This window comes from Lagenorhynchus albirostris, chromosome 14 (assembly GCF_949774975.1).
Source record: "Lagenorhynchus albirostris chromosome 14, mLagAlb1.1, whole genome shotgun sequence".
Classification (NCBI taxonomy): Eukaryota; Metazoa; Chordata; class Mammalia; order Artiodactyla; family Delphinidae; genus Lagenorhynchus; species Lagenorhynchus albirostris.
In genome coordinates this window covers 88,141,004-88,164,651 of record NC_083108.1, presented here as the reverse complement: position 1 = coordinate 88,164,651, position 23,648 = coordinate 88,141,004, and the positions used below count along the sequence as shown (strand labels likewise).

Sequence of the window (23,648 nt, the reverse complement as noted above, 5' to 3'; positions counted from 1 at the left end):
AACATGGCGCTGACCGCAGCTACTTCCGAGATCCTGGAACACCAAATCGTCCCGGCCAGCATCAAAGAGGGCGTCCAGGCCCGCAGCCTCCAGTCTGCGCACGCTCTGCTCGCCTCCACGCGTCCACTCTCGAAGGCAGTCCGCCAGGTTCCGCTCTAGCCGCCGCGCTCGGTGGTTGCCACCACCAGCCAATCGCAGGGCCCGGACGCCGCTGGCCCCGCCTCACGGATCAGCTGAGGGATCCGAGATGTCCGTTGACAGCGGCGGCGGCGGCCGCGCGGCCGGTTCCGGGTTCGGCGCGGGGCGGGGGGTAAGAGGGCGGCGGGCGCGGGCGGCCGTCGGGACCCGGGTGGGGGGCTGGCGGCGCGGGCCGCGGCGGCGTGGCGCGGGCGCCGAGGAGGAGCGGCGGGCCGCAGCCTCTGCCTTCGCGGGCCGGGTCTCACCCGACGTTTCCGGGTCTCGTCAGATGTGAAGCCGATGGAGCGGCCGGGGGAAGGCGAGCAGCCGCCGCAGCAGCAGCCGTGGGGGAGACTTCTCCGCCTGGGCGCCGAGGAGGGCGAGCCGCACGTCCTCCTGAGGAAACGGGAGTGGACCATCGGGCGGAGAAGAGGTGCGGGGCGGGGAGCGGGCATGGGGGACGTGGGACGGACTGGGGGCGAGCCGGGGACGGGTCCGGGCACGGGGGTGGGGACCGGGGACCCGGGATGGGGGCGGGCGACGGGGTCCGAGTGCTGGGGGACTGGAGCCGGGACCTGAGGGCGGGGGCTGGGCGAGACCGGGCCCACTGGGCTGTGGGAGGCTCCTGGGCGCGGCGCGTTCTGCTGCCCGGTTTTTCCGGTGGAATGGGCCGTCGTGTAACAGCTGCCGTTTATTCACGTATTGGTCGGCCCAGTTACTTCTGCGTGTTTCATGCAGGTTATTTAATTTTCACTGCAACGTTATGAAGTAGGTGCAATAATTTATCTCCTGGAATGCGGTTTTCTCAAGGGTATTACTATCCAAAGCATCTTCTCTGACCTTAATGGAGTGAAATTAGAAATAAGTTAGCAGAAGGAACACCGGAAAATCCACAGATATGTGGAAATTAAATAACACTCTTAACCCACCAGTGGGTCTAAGAAGAAATCAAAGGGGAAATTAGAAAATACTTTGAGATAAATAAAAATTTAATGTACCAAAACTTAGAGGATGCAGGTAAGCAGTGCTCAGAGGGAAATTTATAGCCGTAGGCAGCTACATTTTAAAAAAAAGATCTCAAGTCCCAGCTCCTAGAATAGAGCTGCTCAAATATTTGTTGATGTAATGAACGTGGGAAGCTACGGCCTTGAAGAAAGTCCTGTAACTAGTGAGAGGAAGAGCCCCCCCACCCCACGCTTGCTGCCTCTAAACTCCTAGCGGCCATCTGGTGATTTAACCTCCCTTGTAGCTTTCCTACTGGGAGTGAAGTGCACTGATCAGGCCAACAAAAATATTTCGTTTTTCTGCAAATTAATAAGTTGTCACACTGACTTTATACTTTAAGCAAGAGATAATGAGAAAGATTAGTGTTTAAAAGCAAATGTTCTTTGGTTTCATTTTACCCATCATCATGCACCTGTACCTGTTTTTGGTTGGGGTTTTTTGGGGAGGCCGTCTTAAATCCCAATATCAAGTTAATTTTTTGTTGTTGTTTTTACAACTTTAAAAATATTTACATATCGTTAGAAACTTTTCAAGATGTATTGTCTTTACTTGGTGTGAATGGAAGTTTGGTGAAGAGCAGAAGCCTGGAGACCACCACCCTCATGCCCCCTAGGCCACCAGCATCACCACCACCGCATAACCTGCTTTGGGCCAATTTACCTTCTGGTGCCTTTGTAGCTACCTCATGGGGTCACTGTGAAGATTAAAGGAGATCGTGAGTGAAGTGCTTAGAAGGAGCCTGCCTAAGAGTTAGCACTTAATGTTAGCCATTGTTGTTATAACACAACACTGCAGTATCATTTTACATGCTAATACAAGGAGCAAAAATGTGTTGTTGAGTTGATTCTTAATGGAAGTCCTTTCCTTGAATATATTAACCTTTCCAGCAAAACGTAGTTTGCCTGGGCTGCCATAACAAAATACCACAGATCACGAAGCTTAAACAGCAGAAGTATATTTCTCACAGTTCTGGAGTCTAGGAAGTCCAAGATCACGGTGACAGTCAGTTTGTTTCCTGGTGAGAACCCTCTTCCTGGATTGCAGGCAGCTGCCTTCTCGCTGTGTCCTGGCCTGCTGACCAAGAGATCTTTGGCGTCTCCCTCTTATAAATGCCTCAGCCCTATCAGATTAAGGCCCCACCCTAATGATGTCATTTAACTTTTATCATTTACAGGCCTTCTTTCTAAATACAGTCACTTTGGGGGATAGGGTCTCAGGTTGTAGAACTAGATTTATTTTAAAACTATTGCACGCCTGCTATATACAAGGCCTTATTTTGAGGAAAAGGGAGAGCTGAGTTGACGTGTGTGGAAGGATGCAGGGGTTCTCGCCTTCCCAAAGAGCTTCCCATTCTCGGGGAGTGGCAGAGATGTGTACCAACCATGGAGAGAGTAACCAACTGAACGACAAGCAGGGCAAATACCAACAGTAGAACTTTAGCAAAGGTATTTCAGTTCTCAGTTGGAATGCAGATGTTCAGGTGTGGAGAAGCCTAGTAAAACCCCACTCCGGTGACAAAGCCTGGTGACCAGCCTGGGTCTGGGGCTGCAAGGAGACCATCTAAGAATGCCGTCTAAGGGGAATCACACTGTATTGCAGCACAGTCTTTGGGTCTGGCTGCCTTCCCTTGGTTGGTGCTTTTGAGGTTCATCCTTGGCAGTTACATATATCAGTAGTTTGTTCCTTTTTGTTGCTGGGTGATGTTCTGCAGTGTGTTTATTAATTCACCACCAGTTGACGGGTACCAGTACTGCTTCCCACGTTTGGTTATTAAAAAATAAAGATACTGTAGGGAATTACCTGGCGGTCCAGTGGTTAGGACTTTGCACTTTCACTGCCGAGGGCGTGGGTTCAATCCCTGGTCGGGTAACTAAGATCCTGCAAGCTGCGGGGTGCGGCCCAAAATAAAATAAAGGTACTATAAACCTTAGTAGCAATGGTGCAAACCTGTTATAAGGAGATTAGTGACTCAGTATTAAAACACTCCTGAAAGCTTTTATTCTTTTTTTTTTTTTTTGCCGTACGCGGGCCTCTCACTGTTGTGGCCTCTCCCGTTGCGGAGCACAGGCTCCGGATGCGCAGGCTCAGCGGCCATGGCTCACAGGCCCCGCCGCTCCGCGGCATGTGGGACCTTCCCGGACCAGGGCATGAACCCGTGTCTCCTGCAACGGCAGGCGGACTCTCAACCACTGCGCCACCAGGGAAGCCCGCTTTTATTCTTTTGATTTAAGGAGAGAACAAAGCATTTGAGGGTTTTCCTCTTGGATTTGATGAGGGTATAACAATTGTATTGAGCTATAGATGCATCCCCCTTCTGTTTTAAATTTTCTTAAACGCTTACATGTGCCTATGATAATTTACTCATTCATATTTTCTGTGACTCTGTCATTGCTTTAATTTTGTGATGATTTATGAAACCTTAGGTTACACAGAAGAAATTAAGGACTAAGATACTGAAGATATTTAATAAGCCCCATAGTTTTTTTAAAGTTCTGTAATACTTATCAGGCTATCTGCATATGCGTGCATATTGTAAAAATGTCACCAAGAAGCAGCTGATGTGTAGCTGGAGGTGTTGATGGCGCATATCCTCTAGGTAAGGAGGAGTCAGAAAGGTTCAAGACATAGTCCCTGTCCCTTACTTTGGATTAACACTTAAATGCTTTTTTAAAAGTTTCTTTGTACTTGATTAAGTGCTGTCTCCGTAAGTGGGTACAACATGGGTCTTGACTTCCAGCCGCATGCTTTGTTTAAGCAAAGGGCGGTATTATGCCCGGTACCCACGGTCGTATCCAGCACGCCCCCCTCACTGTTTTAGGTTGTGACCTTTCATTCCCCGGCAATAAACTGGTCTCTGGAGATCACTGTAAAATTATAGTGGATGAAAAATCTGGTCAGGTGTCGCTGGAAGATACCAGGTAAGCTCTTTCTGAACTTCTTTCCTCTTGTAGCTTCAGGAAGCCGACTTGAAGCCAGTGAGTGCAGAGAAGAGACAAGGGCCTGCTTTCTATAGCTCAGTAGTCCGATAGGGTCTCCGGGTATTGGAAGATGTATTTTCTGGTTTCCAGGATGGGCTACTTAGTGACACTTTGGTGTCTGTGACCGTTCTTAAATGTATTCAGGTTAAAGCAAAAATAGCTCAGAAATAAGACTTAAAAGGCAGTGATACATTTTGGGTTCTTGCAAACCTATTCAAGTTAGACTTCCCCAAATCAAGAAGTCTTTCTTTTTTTTTATTATTATTATACTACATAAGTAGTACATGAAAGTGAAAAGCTTTCCAAAATTCCACTCACCCACACAATACATACATATTTATTTTGTATTAATGAGATTATAGTGTTATACTGTGTATCTATTTTACTTGGAATGGTTGCAGAGTGCTCATCACGTCCGTATGTCTAAGTCCATCTCGTCTTTTTCATTATTATATAATAACTTGTCAGCTCCCTTACTGATGGAAAGTTATTATTTTGAGTTTTTCTTATTATAAATGACCCTGCAGTGACTCTCCTCCAAAACTCTTTCCATTCATGTCTGATGATTTTCCTGGGGTAAGTTTATGGGAAGGAATGCTGGGTGGAAGGTGTGAGTGGCGGACGGCCATCCAGCAGTGTGTTGAGAACACGCCTTTCCCACAAGGTGATTTTTTTTATTGTTGTGAAGGTCAAGTGCTATGAGATTCTTTGGTAAGTAGCAGTTTGAGGGATAGAAGACCAGGAATTTGGTTTTATTAGGAAGAACGGATGCTGCTTTTCCTCCTCTGATAGGTAGCAGGTCAAGTCCTGTATTTCTCAGCACAATGTACAGTAACAGTGCTGGTTCCAGAGTCTTCTTTCTGCCTCAGGCCCTGGCTCTCCCACCCTGGCCACAGGATAGTATGTGCTTCCCAAGGCTGCTGTAACGATTACCACAGGCTCAGTGGCTAAAACAGCACAAATCTGTGATCTTATAGGCCTGGGTGGTCAAAGTCCATCTCAGGTCTCATTGGCGTCAGCTCCTTATGGGGGCTCTAGGGGAGAAGCCATCCTCTGTCCTTTCCAGCTTCTAGAGGCTGCTGCCTTCCTTGGCCGAGGTGGCTGGAGGGGCAGGGGTGTTCCAGGTGGGAGGAGCCGCAGGTGCAGAGGCCCCGAGGTGCAATCAGGAAGACCCCGACGTCCACGCTGGAGAGACTGGACGTTAGCCTGAGAGCAGTGAAGAGACACCGAGGGGTTTAAACGGAAAAGTGAAATCAGACTTCTGGGTTAGAAAGAGCTTGAGGATAGGTCGTGGGGAGAGCCTGGCAGCAGAGGCCGCGGCAGTGCTGCAGCAGCTCTGCTGGTCTCTGTAAGTGGGGCTTTACTGGGAAGGCAGCCCAGCCCTCCAGGGACCTGCCACCTGTTGGTTGCAGGAGTTGGGACGGAGACAGCCTGACCACGCAGCCTGAGCTATTTCCTGCCTGGCCTTTTACAGAAGTCTAAAGTAGTGGCAGTCTGCTCAGAGGGAAAGGTGACGACGCCTCTTCAGCACTGGGGGCCTTAGGAGTGGGGCCGTGGAGTTGGGGCCCATGTGGACTGAGTGCCTGAAATTGAAAAGGGGCGGGGAGGGCTTGCTCAGTTGCCGAGTTTGGCTTTTGTCCGGTGCGCTCTTCCCCTTGCCTGCGGGAGCCGCTCCTCAGGGAGGTGCCTCCTGTCCCGCCTGACCGAGGTCCCGGTGTCTCTTGGCCGTGCCTTCCCATCAGGCACTGTGGTCCCTGATTAACTGGAGTGACTTCCCAGCAGCAGGGACCGCGCTATCTTCTGCTCGGTAGCCCTGCGTCGATTTGCTTTTGCCCAGAGCCCATGTCGTAGGAGGGTCAGTGCTCATGTGAGGAGTGAACTGAGCTGGGCCGCGGCTGCCGGAGCAGGGTTAGGCCTGTCGACAGAGCGTGGTGCGGAAGCAAGAGAGAAGCTGGGAATCAGAGCACGTGCTGCTGGTGGGCGTCCAGGGCTCCACCAGGAGCAGAACGTGGGGCTGGCACAGCGGAGGCATTAAAACACTCGACACACCATTGGGCTGTGAGTGAGGGGGCAACAGGCAAGGTTCTTCTCAAGAGAATTGGAAGGTGGCACGAGTACTTACATCATTCCTATGAGTGTTCTGTCATTTGCAAAGTGGTAGTATTGAACTGCTTTCCTACTGGCTGTAGAAAAGGAAAATTTTAACTCCGAGTTGTTTTAAGTAGGATAAATTGGATTTTTGTTGTCCCTACAGCACCAACGGAACAGTAATTAACAAGCTGAAGGTTGTTAAGAAGCAGACCTGCCCTTTACAGACTGGGGACGTCATCTACTTGGTGTACAGGAAGAATGAGCCGGAACACAGTAAGGGAGGGGCGGTTCCTGGGCTGGACTCACGGGTGGTGCAGCAGGGACCTGCCACAGCGGGGAAGCATTGTGGGAAGAGGCTGTTGAAGCAGGCATTTCCTGAAGGAATGTTAGTGCTAGCTGCGTCCCCTTTTTCGTTCATGTACATTCTTGGTGTGGGTAGCGTCTGTTGAAGAATGGGAGTGTTGACCTCGTGGACTGAGCCCCAGCCATTAAGAAATGCCACTGTGGCCATGAGCCACGGTCTCGATATGGTAGCCAGGGAGACGGGGTGTGGGGGGGCGGTGAGGAGGGCACCTGAGTGAGGAGAATAAGGCCTAGAATGGGGGCTGGAGGCCACGGACAGCTCTGCTTTGGGAGGCTTTACGGGAAACAGCAAAGGTTAGATGGGATATTCCGTGAGGGCTTTTCCAGCTCTGAGCATCTGCGCCTGTGTTGGCGGGAGAAGAATGATGCAGGACAGGGAGAGTTAGGGGAGTCCTTCGAAGGTTACCCCGGAAATAGGAAGAAGAGGGCGGGTATCCCCTAGACTGTCCTCAGCAGTCAAAGCCAGCCCCCGGCCACAGGGAAGGATCTTGTGTCCGGTCCTGGTGGTTTGAAATGACAAGACACAGGCTCACTCCTCCTCATCGCTTTGCTTGCCTTAGTCTGCCTCCTGACGCCGGATGGTTTTCTGAGACTTATTTCTTTTAAGTTTGGTTCAGATGTTTTGGATCACTTGCTTTAAAAATCCCTTAAACCGGGGGATGTGGTTACTAGCTGATAAGTCGAACTAGTCAACAAGGGCAAAGTGACCATGAGGTGATGGGAGGGAGCAGAAGAGAAAGATGGGCTCTCTTGACGTGTGGCAAACGCCACTCCGGTTCGGTTAATTTCCTTCAGATGTGGCATACCTCTACGAATCCTTCCATGAAAAGCAAGGCGTAACGCAAGACTCCTTCGGTAAGTGAGATTTTCGCAAAGGAGTGGGTGCATGCGTTGACTCTTCATCCGCTGGAATGTATTCCTGACGCAGCGGCTCCCCCTGCGCCCCGACTGTGTTATGCTCCTGCTTCTTTGTGCTTACAGAAGCTAATAAAGAAAACGTGTTCCACGTGACCAAAGATACCTCAGGTGCAGGGCGAGGCGACGACCCCCAGGATCCCCAGGTCCTGCCATCGCCACCCGCCACTCAGGTGTGCTTTGAGGAACCACAGCCATCAACGTCCACATCGGACCTCTTCCCCACGGCCTCTACCTCTTCCATGGAGCCCACCTCTGCAGGGCGAGGGCCTCCCTCCAGCTCCGGTGAGATGGGGATCTCAGGGTCGTAGCTGCGTTGCCCTTTGTTCGCTAATCCTGCCTTGCATTGTTACGGAGACAGACAAGCCACGGAGGAATTCAGAGGTGGTGTCAGGCATCAGGCTGTCAGTAGTAAGATTTCTGTAGGAGTAAATGTCTTGTTCCATCCCCAAGAGACAGACTGAAGGCCAGGGACTACAATACTGTGGTATTCTTCACAGGTTATAATTCATATACTGTAAAAATCACACAAAGTGAACCCTTCCGTTTGTTTGTTTTTTAACGACATCTTGGATTACCTGCACCTGGTTTGAATCAGTGACGCTTTGAACTGCTGTCTCTTCTTCTGAGGCAGGTGAATCAGGATGTCTCTTGTTTGTCCCTCTCACAGGCTCGAGAGGTGCAGACGTCTCCCCAAAAGGGTGTGGTCCATCTGTGGCAAGTGATGAAGTCGTCATCTTCCCTTTGGCTCTCCCAGCAAGAGAGGGGGCGTCCTTTTCTCTGTCGGAACCCAAGGACCAGGAGGACTTGGAGCCCGTTAAGAAGAGAGTAAAAGCAGGTCAGAGTCCAGTGGTTGCGTGTAGCCTTGGCGCCCCGGCAGCACCGTCCCATCTGAGCCTGTTGGGGCCCCACCATCTGCAGAAGTCGGAGGACCCTGTCTTCAGCTGACACCTGTGGTACCTCAGCATCTTCCAGATGGCAATCTGGGCCTTTTCTTTCCTGTCTGCACCGTCGGGATTGAACTGTGTTTACTGTCAGGATATGCTCTTGGTCTGGAGACCCCAGTCTGGGGTTGCAGCTCTGTTCTGATACAGCAGCCAGTTTTTAAGAGTATATAATCTTTAAGTGATAGTTTCAACCTTCACGTTAAAGGTGATTTTGAGAAAAATCTATACTTTAAAAGTCAAAGTTAAAAAGATTGTAAAAACTTTTGGGAATGTTGTTGGGAGGACAGTAGCTGTGAGGCAGGCCTGAGAGCCTCCCCTGGATTGGGGCAGTGTGACAGGAGGGAGGGCCTCGGAAAGAAACTGCATTATCTGATGTATTGAGTGGAAAATTGAGTTGATTGGCCTGGGGAGGTGTGGGATGAGTCAGCAACAGGTACAAAAAAATAAGTATGAAAATGGAGCCACTTTTAACTCTATGAGAAATGAAAAATTGTATAAGGAAGAAAATTATACTGTGTGAGCAGTGAATATTTAAGCATAATAATATAAATACAATATACTGAACAAATAATTGTGTTAGAATAATATTGGGAAGGAGACCCAGAGGGGCAGAGTCCTTCTCTGCTTTAATGGATGTCAGGAGATGATGTCTAAAATCCATCAGCCTAAACGTAGCATGACAATTCAGAAAACCAGGATTCTTCTGGTCCGGACCAGAAGAAACAGAAGACATGAAAGTTGTTTCCCCAAAGGAGGGAGGGTGAAGCTGAGGACAGGCTGGAGCAGAGGGCTGCTGCTTTGGTTTTCTTTTAAATATTTGACTTTTCAAATTGTAAGTATTTTTTTAATTAAAAATAAATTTAATCTCTGATTATAAAAAAAATAAAACACACTGGCAGAAAAAAAAAAATTTAAGCTCCTGGTAACATTTGAGGGTCTGTATTTTCCAGCACTTTCCTGTGTGCATATGGGTCACATTTTTTGTTTGTTTAAACAAAAATGACTTTACACACAAATGCTATTTGACACCTGGCCTTTATCTCTCACCCGTGTATCCTGAGTGTCTTTCTTATGCTGTTAACTATTATAAAGCAAAACTTAAACATACTGTATTATGAGACTTACTTTGAACCTTTGTAAAAATGCCCTTTAAAATACAGTGAGGGAATGGCCATCATCAAAAAATGTACAAACAATAAATGCTGGAGAGGGTGTGGAGAAAAGGAGCCCTCCTACACTGCTGGTGGGAATGTGAATTGATACAGACACTATGGAGAACAGTATGGAGGTTCCTTAAAAAACTACAAATAGAACTACCATACGACCTAGCAATCCCTCTACTGGGCATATACCCTGAGAAAACCGTAATTCAAAAAGAGTCATGTACCAAAATGTTCATTGCAGCTCTGTTTACAATAGCCAGGACATGGGAGCATCCTAAGTGTCCATCGACAGATGAATAAAGAAGATGTGGCACATATATACAATGGAATATTTCTCAGCCATAAAAAGAAACGAAATTGAGTTATTTGTAGTGAGGTGGATGGACCTAGAGTGTCATACAGAGTGAAGTAAGTCAGAAAGGGAAAAATGAATACCATATGCTAACACATATATATGGAATCTTAAAAAAAAAAAAAGTTCTGAAGAACCTAGGGGCAGGACAGGAATAAAGATGCAGACTTAGAGAATGGACTTGAGGACACGGGGAGGGGGAAGGGTAAGCTGGAACGAAGTGAGAGAGTGGCATGGACGTATATACACTACCAAATGTAAAATAGCTAGTGGGAAGCAGCCGCATAGCACAGGGAGATCAGCTCAGTGCTTTGTGACCACCTAGAGGGATGGAATAGGGAGGGTTGGAGGGAGAAGCAGGAGGGAGGAGATACGGGGTTATATGTATACATGTAGCTGATTCACTTTGTTATAAAGCAGAAACTAACACACCATTGTAAAGCAATTATACTCCAATAAAGATGTTAAAAAAACAAATACAGTGAGGGGACTTCCCTGGTGATCCAGTGGTTACAACTCCGAGCTTCCATTGCAGGGGGCGTGGGTTCGATCCCTGGTCGGGGAACTAAGATCTCACATGCCCCGCAGCATGGCTAGTAAATAAATAAGTAAAATTTAAAGATTAAAAAAAAATACAGGGAGGACTGGGTCTCCTGTCCACAGGTTAAGACATCTGTAAAACCAAGAGATGGAGTGCACTTCCTCCATGGTCATGATGTTGAGAACGTGTCCCTTTCCCTTGCAGACGGGGAGCCCGCCCTGAACCTGCCCCTGGTCACGGACCCGGGCGGAGACCCCCACAGTACCCTCGACGTCAGAGCTGCGACCGTGAAGCCAGACAAGATGGAGGAGACTCTCACGTGCATCATCTGCCAGGACCTGCTGCACGACTGTGTGAGGTGCGTGCGCAGGGCCCGCGGGGCCGCAGACGGGGCTGGCCTCTGCGTCAGGCCCAGGACCTGCTGCACGACTGTGTGAGGTGTGCCCACAGGGCCCGCGGGGCCGCAGACGGGGCTGGCCTCTGCGTCAGGCCCAGGACCTGCTGCACGACTGTGTGAGGTGCGTGCGCAGGGCCCGCAGGGCCGCAGACGGGGCTGGCCTCTGCGTCAGGCCCGCCGAGGTTACCGTAGCCGTTCTCCTTGTGCGGCTGACGAGCTGAAAGCCGGGCCCGGTGACCGACGCTGCACAGGAGCCCGCGAGACGCGTGCAGTGGCTCTGACGTCAGTGACGCCAGGTCCACCTCAGCTAGAGCAGGGGAGCTGTACCGAGTGGCCAGCATCTCGTGGTTAAGGAAACGTGGTAGTTAGGGTGGAGCGAAGGCGCCAGAACAAAGAGCTCTCTTTGCTTCTCTGTGGGAACTTAAGAATTTGTCCGCAGTTCGGCATAAACGCGGGTCTTTGCCACCCACACCCAGTGTCTCCGCTCGTCCCGTTCCTGGTGGCCCTGGCCCCCAGTGGTCCCTGGCCCTCCTGGAGCACAGATCGCCGCGTGGCCCCGGTCTCTCGTAGCTGGCAAGCGCACAGATGAAGCAGTTGTAGCCGAACGCCGTGTTTTTGCGCAGGGACTGCTTCTCAGGAGGGTCGTGGAAGGCAGGCGGCGTGCCCCTGCGTGAGCCGAGGTGCAGCCCCGCCAGCCACAGGCCCCACCACGGCGTGGGTGGGGCGCCCCAGAGCACAGGCCTGAGGCCCTGCGGAGTCGGAAGATCGGGGGGCGGGAGGCGGGGGGCAGTTGGCCCATTCTTCTGTTTTTACCCGAACCTCAGTCTGAGCAGGGCCACGTCCTCCTTCAGGGAAAGAGGCAGCATGACTCTGGGTCCCTGCTTCTCACACCCAGTGCCCGTCCTGTGCCCTCAGCCTGCAGCCCTGTATGCACACCTTCTGCGCTGCCTGCTACTCGGGCTGGATGGAGCGCTCTGCCCTGTGCCCCACCTGCCGCTGTCCAGTGGAGCGGATCTGTAAAAACCACATCCTCAACAACCTGGTGGAGGCATATCTGCTGCAGCACCCGGACAAGAGGCGCAGCGAGGAGGATGTGCGCAGCATGGCCGCCAGGAACAGGATCACGCAGGACATGCTGCAGCCCAAGGTCAGGAGGGCCTTCTCCGACGAGGAGGGGAGCTCCGAGGACCTGCTGGAGCTGTCGGACGTGGACAGCGAGTCCTCGGATGTCAGGTGAGCCTCGTGGGGGCGGGGCGGGCAGGGCGGGTCTGACCGCTCCCCAGGACCTGCTGGTCTGGGCCGCTGCTGAGGTGTGACGCTGTGGCCCAGGTGACTGTGGTGAGGCTTGCTCACGGCCCTGCCTCCTGCGACAGCCCCTTTTTTTGGGTATATGTGGAATATTTATTCTATTATTTTGTTGCTTATCTTGTTGCTTATCTGTATATTTTTTCTAGTTTATTACGATATAACTAACATACCGCACTATGTAAGTTCAGGGTGGACAGCATAGTGCTTTGGCTTAATTACTGTGAGAGGATCACCACAGTAAGTGACACCCTTTTGTTTGCTGAGTCATCATCAAGTGCCTTGATTCACAGGCTGAGACAGACTCTGCAGAAGCACACTCACTCTCTGTAGCTTGTCTAGTGATCATATGTCCTGCACCGTAAGTTGCAGTATTTATCACCTGTTAGGATGTTATTGTAGAAAAGCCACAGTCACCTGGCAGAGGGTGCAATCCTCTAGGAGACATTTTTTTTTTTTTTTTTCCGGTACGCAGGCCTCTCACTGTTGTGGCCTCTCCCGTTGCGGAGCACAGGCTCCGGACGCACAGGCTCAGCGGCCATGGCTCACGGGTCCAGCCGCCCCGCGGCATGTGGGATCTTCCCGGACCGGGGCACGAACCCGTGTCCCCTGCATCGGCAGGCGGACTCTCAACCACTGCACCACCAGGGAAGCCCTAGGAGACCTTATTTTATCTGCTGTAGAATGTTGGGTTTTTTTTCATAAATTTATTTATTTTATTTATTTTTTGGCTGCGTTGGGTCTTCGTTGCTGCACACAGGCATTCTCTAGTTGTGGCGAGCTGGGGCTACTCTTCATTGCAGCGTGCGGGCATCTCATTGAGGTGGCTTCTCTTGTTGCGGAGCACAGGCTCTAGGCCCACGGGTTCAGTAGTTGTGGCTCACAGGCTCTAGAGCACAGGCTCAGTAGTTGTGGCGCACCGGCTCAGTAGTTGTGGCTTGAGGGCTGTAGAGTGCAGGCTCAGTAGTTGTGGCGCATGGCCTCAGTAGTTGTGGCTCGCGGGCTCTAGAGCGCAGGCTTCAGTAGTTGTGGCACACAGTCTCAGTATTTGTGGCTTGCGGGCTCTAGAGCGCACACTCAGTAGTTGTGGCGCACGGGCTTAGTTGCTTCACGGCACGTGGGATCTTCCCGGACCAGGGCTCGAACCCATGTCCCCTGCATTGGCAGGCGGATTCTTAACCACTGCACCACCAGGGAAGCCCTCTGCTGTAGAATGTTGATGTTTCCAGACTTGGAAGTGCAGGGTATGAATTTTTGTGTTGAGGCCATAAAATTTAAAAAGACAAAACAGCTACCCCGCTCCTCAGTTTATTATCTTTGTTTCTTTTCCCCAAATTTAGCACATAATGGTCAAGCAAAAAGAAAACCAGGGGCTTCCCTGGTGGCGCAGTTGTTGAGAGTCCGCCTGCCGATGCAGGGGACGTGGGTTCGTGCCCTGGTCCGGGAAGATCCCACATGCCGCGGAGCGGCTGGGCCCGCGAGCTGTGGCCGCTGAGCCTGCGCGTCCGGAGCCTGTGCTCCGCAACGGGAGAGACCACAACAGTGAGAGGCCCGTGTACCGTAAAAAATTAAAAAAAAAAAAAAAAAGAAAAGAAAACCAAAAATCACTTTTGGTTTGTGTGAACATTTTATTACGTATTTATCTGGCCATACATACGTGTAGTCATACATACTTATATTTTTACCGTTTAAAACATCTCTTTGTAATATTTTGAATTCCGAACAAAGCTGCAGTGCATGGCGTGCATTTACAGTTCAGTGCACATGTCCAGTCATTTCTTGGAGATAAGTACATGGAAGTAGGATGCTCAGGTCAGTAGTCTCACTGAGGGGACGCCTTGCTGGACTTCTGGCATCTGTCATGAAATGCCTGTCAGAGAGTCCTGGTGTTGGTGCCCCACAGGGTATGCAGAGGGACAGCAGTGATGCCTGCGACACTCAGAGTAATGGGACAAACAGGTATCTTATTCCCATTTATATGTTTTTCTTACATATGAGGCTGAATGTCTTCAGTGTTTCTGCATTTTCTAGTCAGGTCTCGCCTGTCCTTCCCATTGGTGGCAGGCTTGGGCAGGCGTCCTCTGAGATGAGGGGAGAGTCCGTGCGTGCCTTTCCTGCGGATTCTGTTTTACCATCTGCAGATTTGAAAGCTCAGCTGAAGTGCATACAGCTGGGTGAAAGCCCCTGCTGACAGCGGCATCCAGCCCTGGCGTGTTCTGCTCAGATTTTAACAAAAGGAAGGGTGTGCACTGGGCGGGCATCAAACCTGTGAGAGTGCGTCCTGCCCAGTGTGGAGACAGGGTGGCTTTGCCCCCAGGGATGGCTCAGTGGGGCGAGGGGGAGGGAGAAGACATCTCAGTACCCCAGGAGTGGCCGAGGGCTCTGGGAACATGCGGGAAAGGGGGGCTGGGAGGTGGCGGGGAGGAGAGCCTGCCGACTGCTGCTGTGCAGGATGTGCGCCGAGCCATCCTTCCCTTCTGCACACACTGGGTGCAGCACCTGGTGCAGAGCTGAGGCATGCAGGCAGGACAAGGCCGGTGAGCGGGGATCTGGGTCTTGTCCCGTCACCAGGGCTGGGCCGTCGTTGCCACCACCCTTACACACGGCCAGAGCAGGTGTCTCCTCTTTCCTCCAAGCTCCGGGTTTTCTTCCCTTGCAGTCAGCCGTACATCGTGTGCAGACAGTGCCCCGAGTACCGCAGGCAGGCGGGGCGGCCCCTTCCCTGCCCAGGGCCCGGCAGTGAGCCAGGGGCACCGCAGGCCCCTGGGGATGCACCATCGACGTCCGCCAGCATCACGACAGGTGAGACAGCCACACCTTCCATGCTGTCCCGACCATTCGGGAAGCGGGTGGCACTTCTGCAGGCTCCTCTCTGCTCGAATGGCTCGTTGCTTCTCATAACCTGTTTGGAGCTAAGAAACCAAATAATTAACTTCATTTGTGGGCCTCGGCTCCTGGACACACCCAAGGATTCAGTCCTGATTCTAACACTTACTCCCCACCCCACCCAGCCCACTACCTCAGGGCAGTCGGCATCCCCCGTGGTGCTCACGCCAAAGCCAAAAGGACCATCACACACAGGCCCTTCCAGTGAGGGACTGGCCTCTTTCCAGCAACAGGACATGATGTTACCAGAGCCGCCCTGAGCTATCTGTTCGATGCCCGTTTCAGTGGGCAGGTCCCCAGGTGCCCTCGAGAAAGGGAAGGTGGACACGTGGACTGTGGTTTGTGGTCCTGCGTTGTAGGGCCTGGCCTCTCTGCCACCATCAGCCTGAGCCTGTCAAGAGGCCACTGACCTAAGGATTGCGACCCAGAGCCGCGTTCTTAACCATCTTCCACGATGCTGTGCCATGGCTCTTGGGGGCTTCCTTGTAGGCCCCTCAGGTAGGGATGGCTGGGGCAGCGTGTGGAAGGCCCCACTGGGACCGTAATGCAGTGTGCACAGGCAGAGCCTCGTGCGGTGCGTGAGTGACGGGGGGCCGGGCCACGTGGACACAGCTCCTGGTCCAGGGTCAGCCAGCAGGGACTAGAGAAATCGCTTTATTGTTCTCTGGGCTGTCCTTCCTTTATGGGAAATGGTAAAAAACCTTCATGTGATCTTTGAAATCTTGCTACAACTACTGAACCAGGAGATAACTTCGGTCATTTTTCAATCTATTTAAACTTCTTAGTTTGAGTGGTAGACCGTCACTTGGCTGTAGGAAGATAGGCCTGAGTTCTGTCCGAGTTTTCTTGTAGGTCTGTGTCCTCGTGCATACCTTACAGCTGCCCCTCTAGGTGTGGTCTGAGCCGCTCTTGCTGCCCGTGTGCTGGCGGCACCAGCCTGAGCGTCCTATCTGTTCCACAGCCCAGGACTACGTGTGTGCCCTGCAAGGAAGCCACGCCATATGCACCTGCTGCTTCCAGCCCATGCCCGACCGGAGGGCGGAGCGCGAGCGGGACCCCCGCATCGCCCCCCAGCAGTGTGAGTGAGGGTGTGGGTGTGCGCCGTCTCCCTGGCGCCCCTCCCCACCTCGGAGCCGCTCCTGTGTGTCCTTCCAGCTCAGGTTTCAAGAGTGTCGTGGACTTCTCTGTGTGGTGTGAAGTAAGGGCGCAGCTCTGTTTCCACCTGCGTCGTCAGGTGTCTCTGCGGGACCACGTTGAATAATCTATCTTTTCCCACCGGTTGATAACCCCGCCCCCGTCATACACTAAGTTTACACACACGGGGGGCTCTCTTTCTGGATCTTGTATCTGACGTGTGTCCCCACAGTAGTTCTCCAATGTGTCATTTTATTCTATTCTATTCCATTCTATTCTGTTCACTGTGTGGCTTTCTGGACCGCAGATCCCTGACTAGGGATTGAACCCGGGTCCAAGGTGTCACTTTAAAGTCTAACGGATTAACTACATGGTGCTTTAATTTACAGTCTTTGGATCACTATGAAAATCGGGCTTGTCATTTATTTACCAGTCCCTTGAACCTTCTCCTCGCTGGATGGCGTGACCGGTGCTTGTGCTCTGTGTCCGCAGGTGCCATCTGCCTGCAGCCCTTCTGCCACCTGTACTGGGGCTGCGCCCGGACCGGCTGCCTCGGCTGCCTGGCCCCGTTCTGCGGTAATGCTGGCCCTGCCGTCGATCGCCGCCACCTTCCCCTGTTCTCTCGTGCACTTGAGGCCAGTGCTGGGCTGGCCGTGTGCCCGAGGAGGGAGAGGCCACGTTGGTCACCATGAGTTGGCCCCTTTCCCTGGTGGTCTGCGTAGGTTTGCGAGCGTCAGTGAGGGGGACGCTGAGTCATGCACGAGGACCACCCCCACTAAAAAATCGTGTCCGGACTTCACGACCCCAGACCAGGGGCTGCACAGACTGGCTGTTTCTGGGGGGAGTGGAATGGAAGTCCTTTTACTTTTTCTCTGTTTGAAGTTGTATTTTGTCATGGAACTTTTTATTCTTTGTAGACTCCATAATGAAGGAAATTTGGTTATCTTAACTGTTGGGTGAACGGTGCTTTCGTAAAGTGTGTATGAAACGGATAACACTGCTTCCCTCCGTCCTGACAGAACTCAACCTGGGCGACCGGTGTCTGGACGGGGTGCTGAGCAACAACAACTACGAGTCGGATGTCCTGAAGGTACAGGCGCGGCGAGGCCAGCGGGAGGCCTTACAGGACCCGCCAGTGACCTCATGACCCTGCACTTCTGACTAGTGCTGCCACTGTATCTGCTTATCCCTATATTCCCCCCAAATAGGTATTCCTTCACACCCGCCACACAGGAAGCCACAGGAATTGTGTCCCACAGTTCCAGCTCCTGCTCGGCCTGCGCGGAGTGGGGCAGGGCGCGGCTGGCCCTCGGGTGGAACCAGGACTGCCCCTCGCTCTCTTCCCGCGTTGCAGGGGGCAGCCGGCTTTTAGAACTTCAGTGCTTAACGTGCACATCAGTCCCTTGCCAGGAGCCTTGCCTTCACCTGGATCATGTGCGGCATCGGCCGCAGGGTGAATGGCAGGCACCTCAGCACGGCGGTACTCAGGCTAGATGTCCACAGGGCCTTTCTTGTAGGTTTGCACAGAAGGAGCCAAGCAGCTCCACGTGTCTTGAGGGCAGAGCACAGATCCAGACCCTGGCTTCCTTGTCATGTGGTCATGGGCCTGTCCTGCACTGTGGCCACTCCGGCCAAGGTTAGGTGTCTCGCTGCTCCTGTGCTAGGAATGTCTTTGCAGAATTTCAGAGAGAGTGTGTTACCTCTTACGCTCGAGGTTGTAAAGCTAGCCTGCCTTTTGAGACTCAGAAGAAGCACCTTGGACAAAAATCTTGTGCAGTAGTGTGTGGATGTGATACCACGTCTGTCCCAGGCCTCCTGGTCCGCGAGGCTACCTGGGCCGTCCAGGCTGTGGTCCTGGAAGCAGGCCCCCTAACTGCACGCAGTGCTCGCCCTCTGCAAGTGCCCACCACATTTAGGTGCTTGGCTTTACCCACCTTCCAGGGCCTTTTATGAAATGTCAATCCTTTTTGCCATTTTAGTGTTTCTTTCTCCAAGCTTGTGTTTCTTCTCTTGCCCGTTTCCCTGTTACAGAATTATCTGGCCACCAGGGGTTTGACGTGGAAAAACATGTTGACCGAGAGCCTCGGGGCTCTGCAGAGGGGAGCGTTCCTGCTGTCTGGTAAGCCTCGTTGTGCCTGCTCTCCCGCACCGACAGTGGTGCTTCCCAGGGCAGCTCTGCCTCTGGTGAACCAGCCACACCCGCCAGGCCGCATGCTGGCAGTACTGCTTGTCGGCTTCCCACGCTCACACCTGAGACCTCCGCCCACCCTGGCAGACACACACAAAGGTCCTGCTACTCTTGGGTTTCTTTCTTTATGTTGGGTTTGAGTCAACATGACATATTCTGGAATCTTTTCTCGCACAGGGGAGGGAAGAGGCACAGCTGGAGAGGTGTTGGCCCTACCGCTTGTCAGCGTTGACATCCTGGGGCTTGTTGTTCCCAAACCCTCGCGGTCCTTGGTGCCTGTCCCTCAGTGCGTGGGTGACTCAGTGAAGGCTTGCCCCCTCTCCCAGGGACACCCAGTGCATTGTGAAATGTGAATTTTTGTCACTAAGGGAGGGTGCAGAAAAATCAGCAAGTGATTTTTTTTTTTCCTAAGACATGAATTATTATGAAAGACTTGAGAGGTTTGCTGGGAACCCTTCTAAGCTGTTTTTGGACACATTCTAGTGAATGTCTTGGGTTTTCTCTGCTGCGACGGCTCTGTGTGGTTGGGTCTTAAGTCCTTGTGCTTTTTAATGGCTATTTTTATAAGAATGACGTGGTTCACAAAGAAAATGTAAGTGGTACAAGGAAGTCTGAAGGATAAAGTGAAAATCATTAGAAATCCCATCGCCTAAAAATATACCCAGTGATAATACTTTCACGATCACCCTTCTAAGTACATGTACCCATGTGTGTGTATAATTTGTATGAATGAAATCCTATCGGATATGCTTTTAATAAGCTATTCACTCACCAATATATCTTGGATCCTTCCTATGTCACTAAAGATCTATACCGTGATTGTTAGTTAGCATCCTGATACCGTCGTTCATGTAGCCAGTTCGTTAGCAAAGGATATTTCAGTTGTTTGCAGCTTTTCACTGCGTGAAACAACACTGAAGCTGCCAAGCATGCAGTCCTGTAGGTTTAACGGCTGTGCCCTTAGGATAATAAACAGGGCTGCTGGAGGCGCGGTTGAGGTGTGCCTGCGGCCTGAGGGCCAGCACCCCTGAGCCCGTCAGCTGCGTGTTTGCCTTCGAGGCCTTGTAAATATGAAAGAGGCAAACGGTGAGGTATCATTGTTTTATCTGCCATATTTGATTATTAATGAAATGGAAGATCTTCTTGTTTTACGGGCCATTTGCTTGTCTGTGTCCTTGGTCCATATTTATGTTAGGCTATTTGAACTTGGGAGGTATGGATTTGTGTGATATCTTTGTTAATTAAGGGTACAACACATTGTCATTTGTGCTGAAAATACGTTCTCTGCTATTTCATTAGTATTTCGTTTTTGTTGTACGTGTTTCCATTGTGATGTTTAAACTGTAGGCAGTCACATTTACAAATCCTTTCCTCTGTGCCGTTCGGTTTTCATGTTGTAGTTGGAAATAGCTCAAGAGAAGAACATTCATTTCTCTTAGTACTTTTCTAGATTTTTTTGAATATTTGAATTTTTAATCCAGGTGGAATTATTTTGCCATAAGGAAGTAAGTTGGTATCTAGGTTGGTTTTGTTCTCGTGTTCCAAACGTCCAGCCCTTTGTCTCCGGCCAGTCTGCGGATCATGCACTGGTCCCCCAGCAGTTTGCAAGGCCGCGTCTATTTTGCCGCCGTGCTTGTAAGAGGCTGTGTTCCTTCTAGATTACAGAATCACCGGGAACACCGTGCTGTGCTACTGCTGTGGCCTGCGGAGCTTCCGCGAGCTGACCTACCAGTATCGGCAGAACATCCCTGCTTCTGAGCTGCCGGGTAAGGAGACCCCCGCCCCTACCCCCACCTGGCCCACAGCTCAGTTCTCTTGGCATTGGCTCCTACTCTCCTTTGCAATAGCTAGATAGCCTGTGTGGGCCTTTGCTCTGTGTTCTTAGCGGACGTCTGCGTCGGCCAGGGACACGGGCGGGTCTCAGGGCCGTCCCTGCCTGGTGCCTGCTCAGGCTCTGGGTCTCTGAAGCAGGTTGCTAAAACAAGATGCCCAAAAAACGTCCTATGGGCAACCGGAGTCATCTCATTTCTAACCTGGGTTTTCAGTTGAACGTTTTTTTCCATTCCTGGAGAACAGTGCAAGGAAACGAGCTGTGAAGTGTGACGAAGCGCTGTGCGTTTGAGCTGCAGTGTCTCTTTGGCCTTGGCTTAAATTCACTAGGCTGAGTCTGTGAGTGTGGTATGTGTGTCACACGTGTTCACTTTTTTCTCTCCCTAGTGGCCGTAACGTCCCGTCCTGATTGCTACTGGGGCCGCAACTGCCGCACTCAGGTGAAGGCCCACCACGCAATGTGAGTGCGGCACGGGGGCGGGGGCCGGGCCGGGGCTGAAGGAGTCCCCTGCAGAGAGGCAAACCCACGCTTTCCCTACAGGAAGGTGCTCTTCTTTAAGCGTTTTGGCCAAGTTGATATCGCAGCTTTTAGGGATGTGCGTGAACTAGTCAGCTCTCTACTTATAAACTAATTTAGTTGTCATGCTTTTATAAAGTGACATAGTATATATCAATAAAAAATCATCACTTAGACACTCTGCATCACTTAGACACTCTGCTTTTCTGTTATCTCGTTTCATGAAACGTTGGCATACAAACGTTCACCTCCCGCTCCACCTCTATGTGCCCAGCGCACAGGCGGCCATCCCCAGCCCACACGTTCAAGGTTTAGCACTTTCCGAATCCATGGCTGAGGTCACTGAGAACTCCCATCCCGAGCCACGCCGCCGTGCACCTGGGTCTACCTTTGGTGCCGTGATGGCTCGCAGGCTCTCGCTGGGAGTGTCCCATGGGGTCTTTAGAGGCTGTTCACGTTGACGTGCACGCTGCCACGCGCGGTGGCCCATGGGAGCAGGCTCGCCTACGCTTTCAAACCGTAAGGGAAGCAATCACATAAATGAGTCCTGAGGATGGATGCTGTGTGGGGCAACTGTAACCCCAGACAGCCACTTGAGGCTCAAGTGGAAGTACTTGAGAGAGCGCCCCTGGCTTAGGAGTCATCATGAGGGCTCCGGAAAGGCGGCTGCCTCTGAGGGAGCGATTTGGTGGAATAAAAGGCTTGCTTTGTATGCGAGCATTAACTGTGTGGAAGAGACCATTTTATTCTAAGAAAAGAGATTTCAGCAGTAACAGGCTAACCTTTCTCAGTAAACACTTGGGTCAGGGCAGCAAAGATACAGTCGTCTTCTTGGAGAGGAGGTGGCGTCAGCCCCGCCAGGTCACCCGCAGTGCCTTGGGGATGCTTTGAGTCTCTGGGAATTACCTAAATGTTCCACTTACATTTTAAAATTTAAAAAAGGAGAAAAGAGGCTGCGTTTGGGGCTAGTTTCTTTGATGGTATGAGAGACAAGCCCTTGCAAACCCCCAAGCACAGGGTTGCTTCTCCCGTAGCTCCCCCAGGCACAATTCAGAATTCCTTTGTTGAAGGTGTCTCTGATGCCCTCTTGTGTATTTCACCGTTGTCTCCCTGCAGGAAATTCAATCACATCTGTGAACAGACGAGGTTCAAGAACTAAACATCCAGGGAGGCAGCACAATGGCTTGGGAGTATTGCCGGTCAATGACAGTGTCTCAGAAAATACTGAATACAGACGCTTTAAGAGCATTTCACAGTGCCCCTCAGGGGACGCCGGGGGTCTCTGCTTCGGGCACTCTGGTGCGACCTTTCTCTTGTGGAGTGAGACCCTCTCGGCGAGAACCCCTACCAGTGGCGCCCAGAGCCCTGGGCCAGAGCAGGAGCTGTCAGCCGTCCCCTCCTGTTGAAGACGACCACAAGGTTTGCTCTCTGTACCTTTCGCACAGCCACGGTCAAAGCAGACGTCTCTCTTCAAGAAAAGTGCCCTGGGAGAAGAAGGGGAATTTGTCAGAAATGCTGTGCTGTTTGAGGGAAGGGAACAAAGTTTCCAGCTGGGGCGCACACAGCGGCTGACCTGTGCACTTTCATAGGTTTGGTGCTCATCTCCTAAGACGACTTAAATATCGCAAACTGTAGCACAAATGATATAACTTATAATTTACAAGTTGACTAAAATGGGAGATAGTATGATATTTGAAAGAATAAGCATATGTTTCTGTTTATAAAAGAAAAATCATCAGACGTCCAGGGACCCCAGCTCCAAGGGCATGATTGGGTCACTGCCACGCCGGGCTCCTCAGCACAACTGCAGCCCTGCCAACCTGTCCCGCCTTCTTCACTCCTCCCCTGCGGCTGGGGCCGGGGTGGCCCAGGGACCTGGGGTGCAGGTCGTCCCTGGTGGTGCCCCGGCCTGCCAGTAGCAGCTTCTTCCCACTGAGAGCTTCCACAAGTCCTTGCCCTTTCCGCCTGCTATGGGTTTGCCGTGTCATCTGGAATAATACTTGAAATTTTGTTGTTTAAAAAAAAAAAGTTTTTTTATCAGTTGTTGAAATCACCCGTTAACGTTTGTTTGCAAAATTGTACCTTTTTTGCTTCTTCTCAGGAATACGATTTTCAACTTTGTGTTGCTCTTGATACAGACTCTGAGAAGCAGCGCTCCGTGGAAGAAGGCCTCCTTCCTGCGTTCTAATAAACAAGCCGTGTCTGTTTCTCTCCCCGGCACGTTCGTTCGTGTGCTGGTTGTGATGTGCTCCCTTCTGTCACGGTGGGACCGGCTGCAGGCGTCACTGGTTACCTGCTGACTAACAGAGAGTCCACCCGGGGGGCTCTACTTGGATTAGCCTCGCAGGCCCTGCAGGCGCGTGTGGCCTGGGGTCAGGGCCCAGGTCTGAGCATTTGGGAAAAGGCACGGGTTCCCTTGGATCCGCCAACCCCGACTTGGTCCCAGGTTGAAGGCACGGCTTTGTGTCTAAGCCCCGGCCTGGCTCGTGCGGGCACGAAGCTGCCCTCCATGCTTAGGACCTTGACTCATCACCCCCTTCACTTCTGACCCTGACCCCTCCCTCAGACTAAGAACAGAGACGCAGGCCCCGTAGCAGATGTAGCAGCGCTCTTGGCCAAGGCTTAAACACGCAGCCTTCCGTGGGCTACGCTGGATCCGTCAGCGAAGGGCAGGGCATGCACCACGTCAGACTGCTGGTCCCCGGTGCCGGCCCGACTGCAGTGGAACTTGGATTCCCCACTTCTGACAAGCACACCGGGGTCAGAACGGAGCTTGTCAGCTCTGACCTGAGGCAGGAGCCCGGGCCGGGGTGGGGGTTCTCCAGGCTTGCTGACAAGCTGTTTTACAGGGCGCACCGT

The 23,648-nt window shown here is 51.9% G+C and overlaps 1 protein-coding gene across 4 annotated transcripts; it reads left to right on the top strand.

Annotated features, from left to right (window-relative positions):
• The first annotated feature begins 227 nt into the window (after positions 1 to 227).
• Positions 228 to 23,014, top strand: CHFR (checkpoint with forkhead and ring finger domains). Of its 4 annotated transcripts, none has more exons than XM_060122014.1 (17): positions 228 to 291; positions 467 to 610; positions 4,001 to 4,100; positions 6,415 to 6,524; positions 7,410 to 7,469; positions 7,596 to 7,814; positions 8,200 to 8,367; positions 10,737 to 10,890; positions 11,845 to 12,162; positions 14,894 to 15,036; positions 16,082 to 16,198; positions 16,747 to 16,830; positions 17,274 to 17,344; positions 18,286 to 18,373; positions 20,101 to 20,208; positions 20,660 to 20,732; positions 21,906 to 23,014. In XM_060122014.1, exons 2-17 carry the CDS (start codon positions 478 to 480, stop codon positions 21,946 to 21,948), a joined length of 1,989 nt encoding a protein of 662 aa, XP_059977997.1. In that variant the 5' UTR covers positions 228 to 291; positions 467 to 477; the 3' UTR covers positions 21,949 to 23,014. The 4 variants fall into 4 exon arrangements, with proteins under 4 accessions (XP_059977997.1, XP_059977999.1, XP_059977998.1 ...); XM_060122015.1 differs by having other exon boundaries at positions 229 to 310; positions 20,660 to 20,712; XM_060122013.1 differs by having other exon boundaries at positions 229 to 310.
• Positions 23,015 to 23,648: the final 634 nt, after the last annotated feature.

Excerpts from the sequence above, each read along its gene's own strand:
- CHFR (XM_060122014.1), top strand. The coding sequence starts at position 478 with ATGGAGCGGCCGGGGGAAGGCGAGCAGCCGCCGCAGCAGCAGCCGTGG. Across the intron at positions 4,101-6,414 it reads GTGTCGCTGGAAGATACCAG|CACCAACGGAACAGTAATTA; the intron begins GTAAGCTCTTTC and ends TTGTCCCTACAG. Across the intron at positions 16,199-16,746 it reads CCGCATCGCCCCCCAGCAGT|GTGCCATCTGCCTGCAGCCC; the intron begins GTGAGTGAGGGT and ends CTGTGTCCGCAG.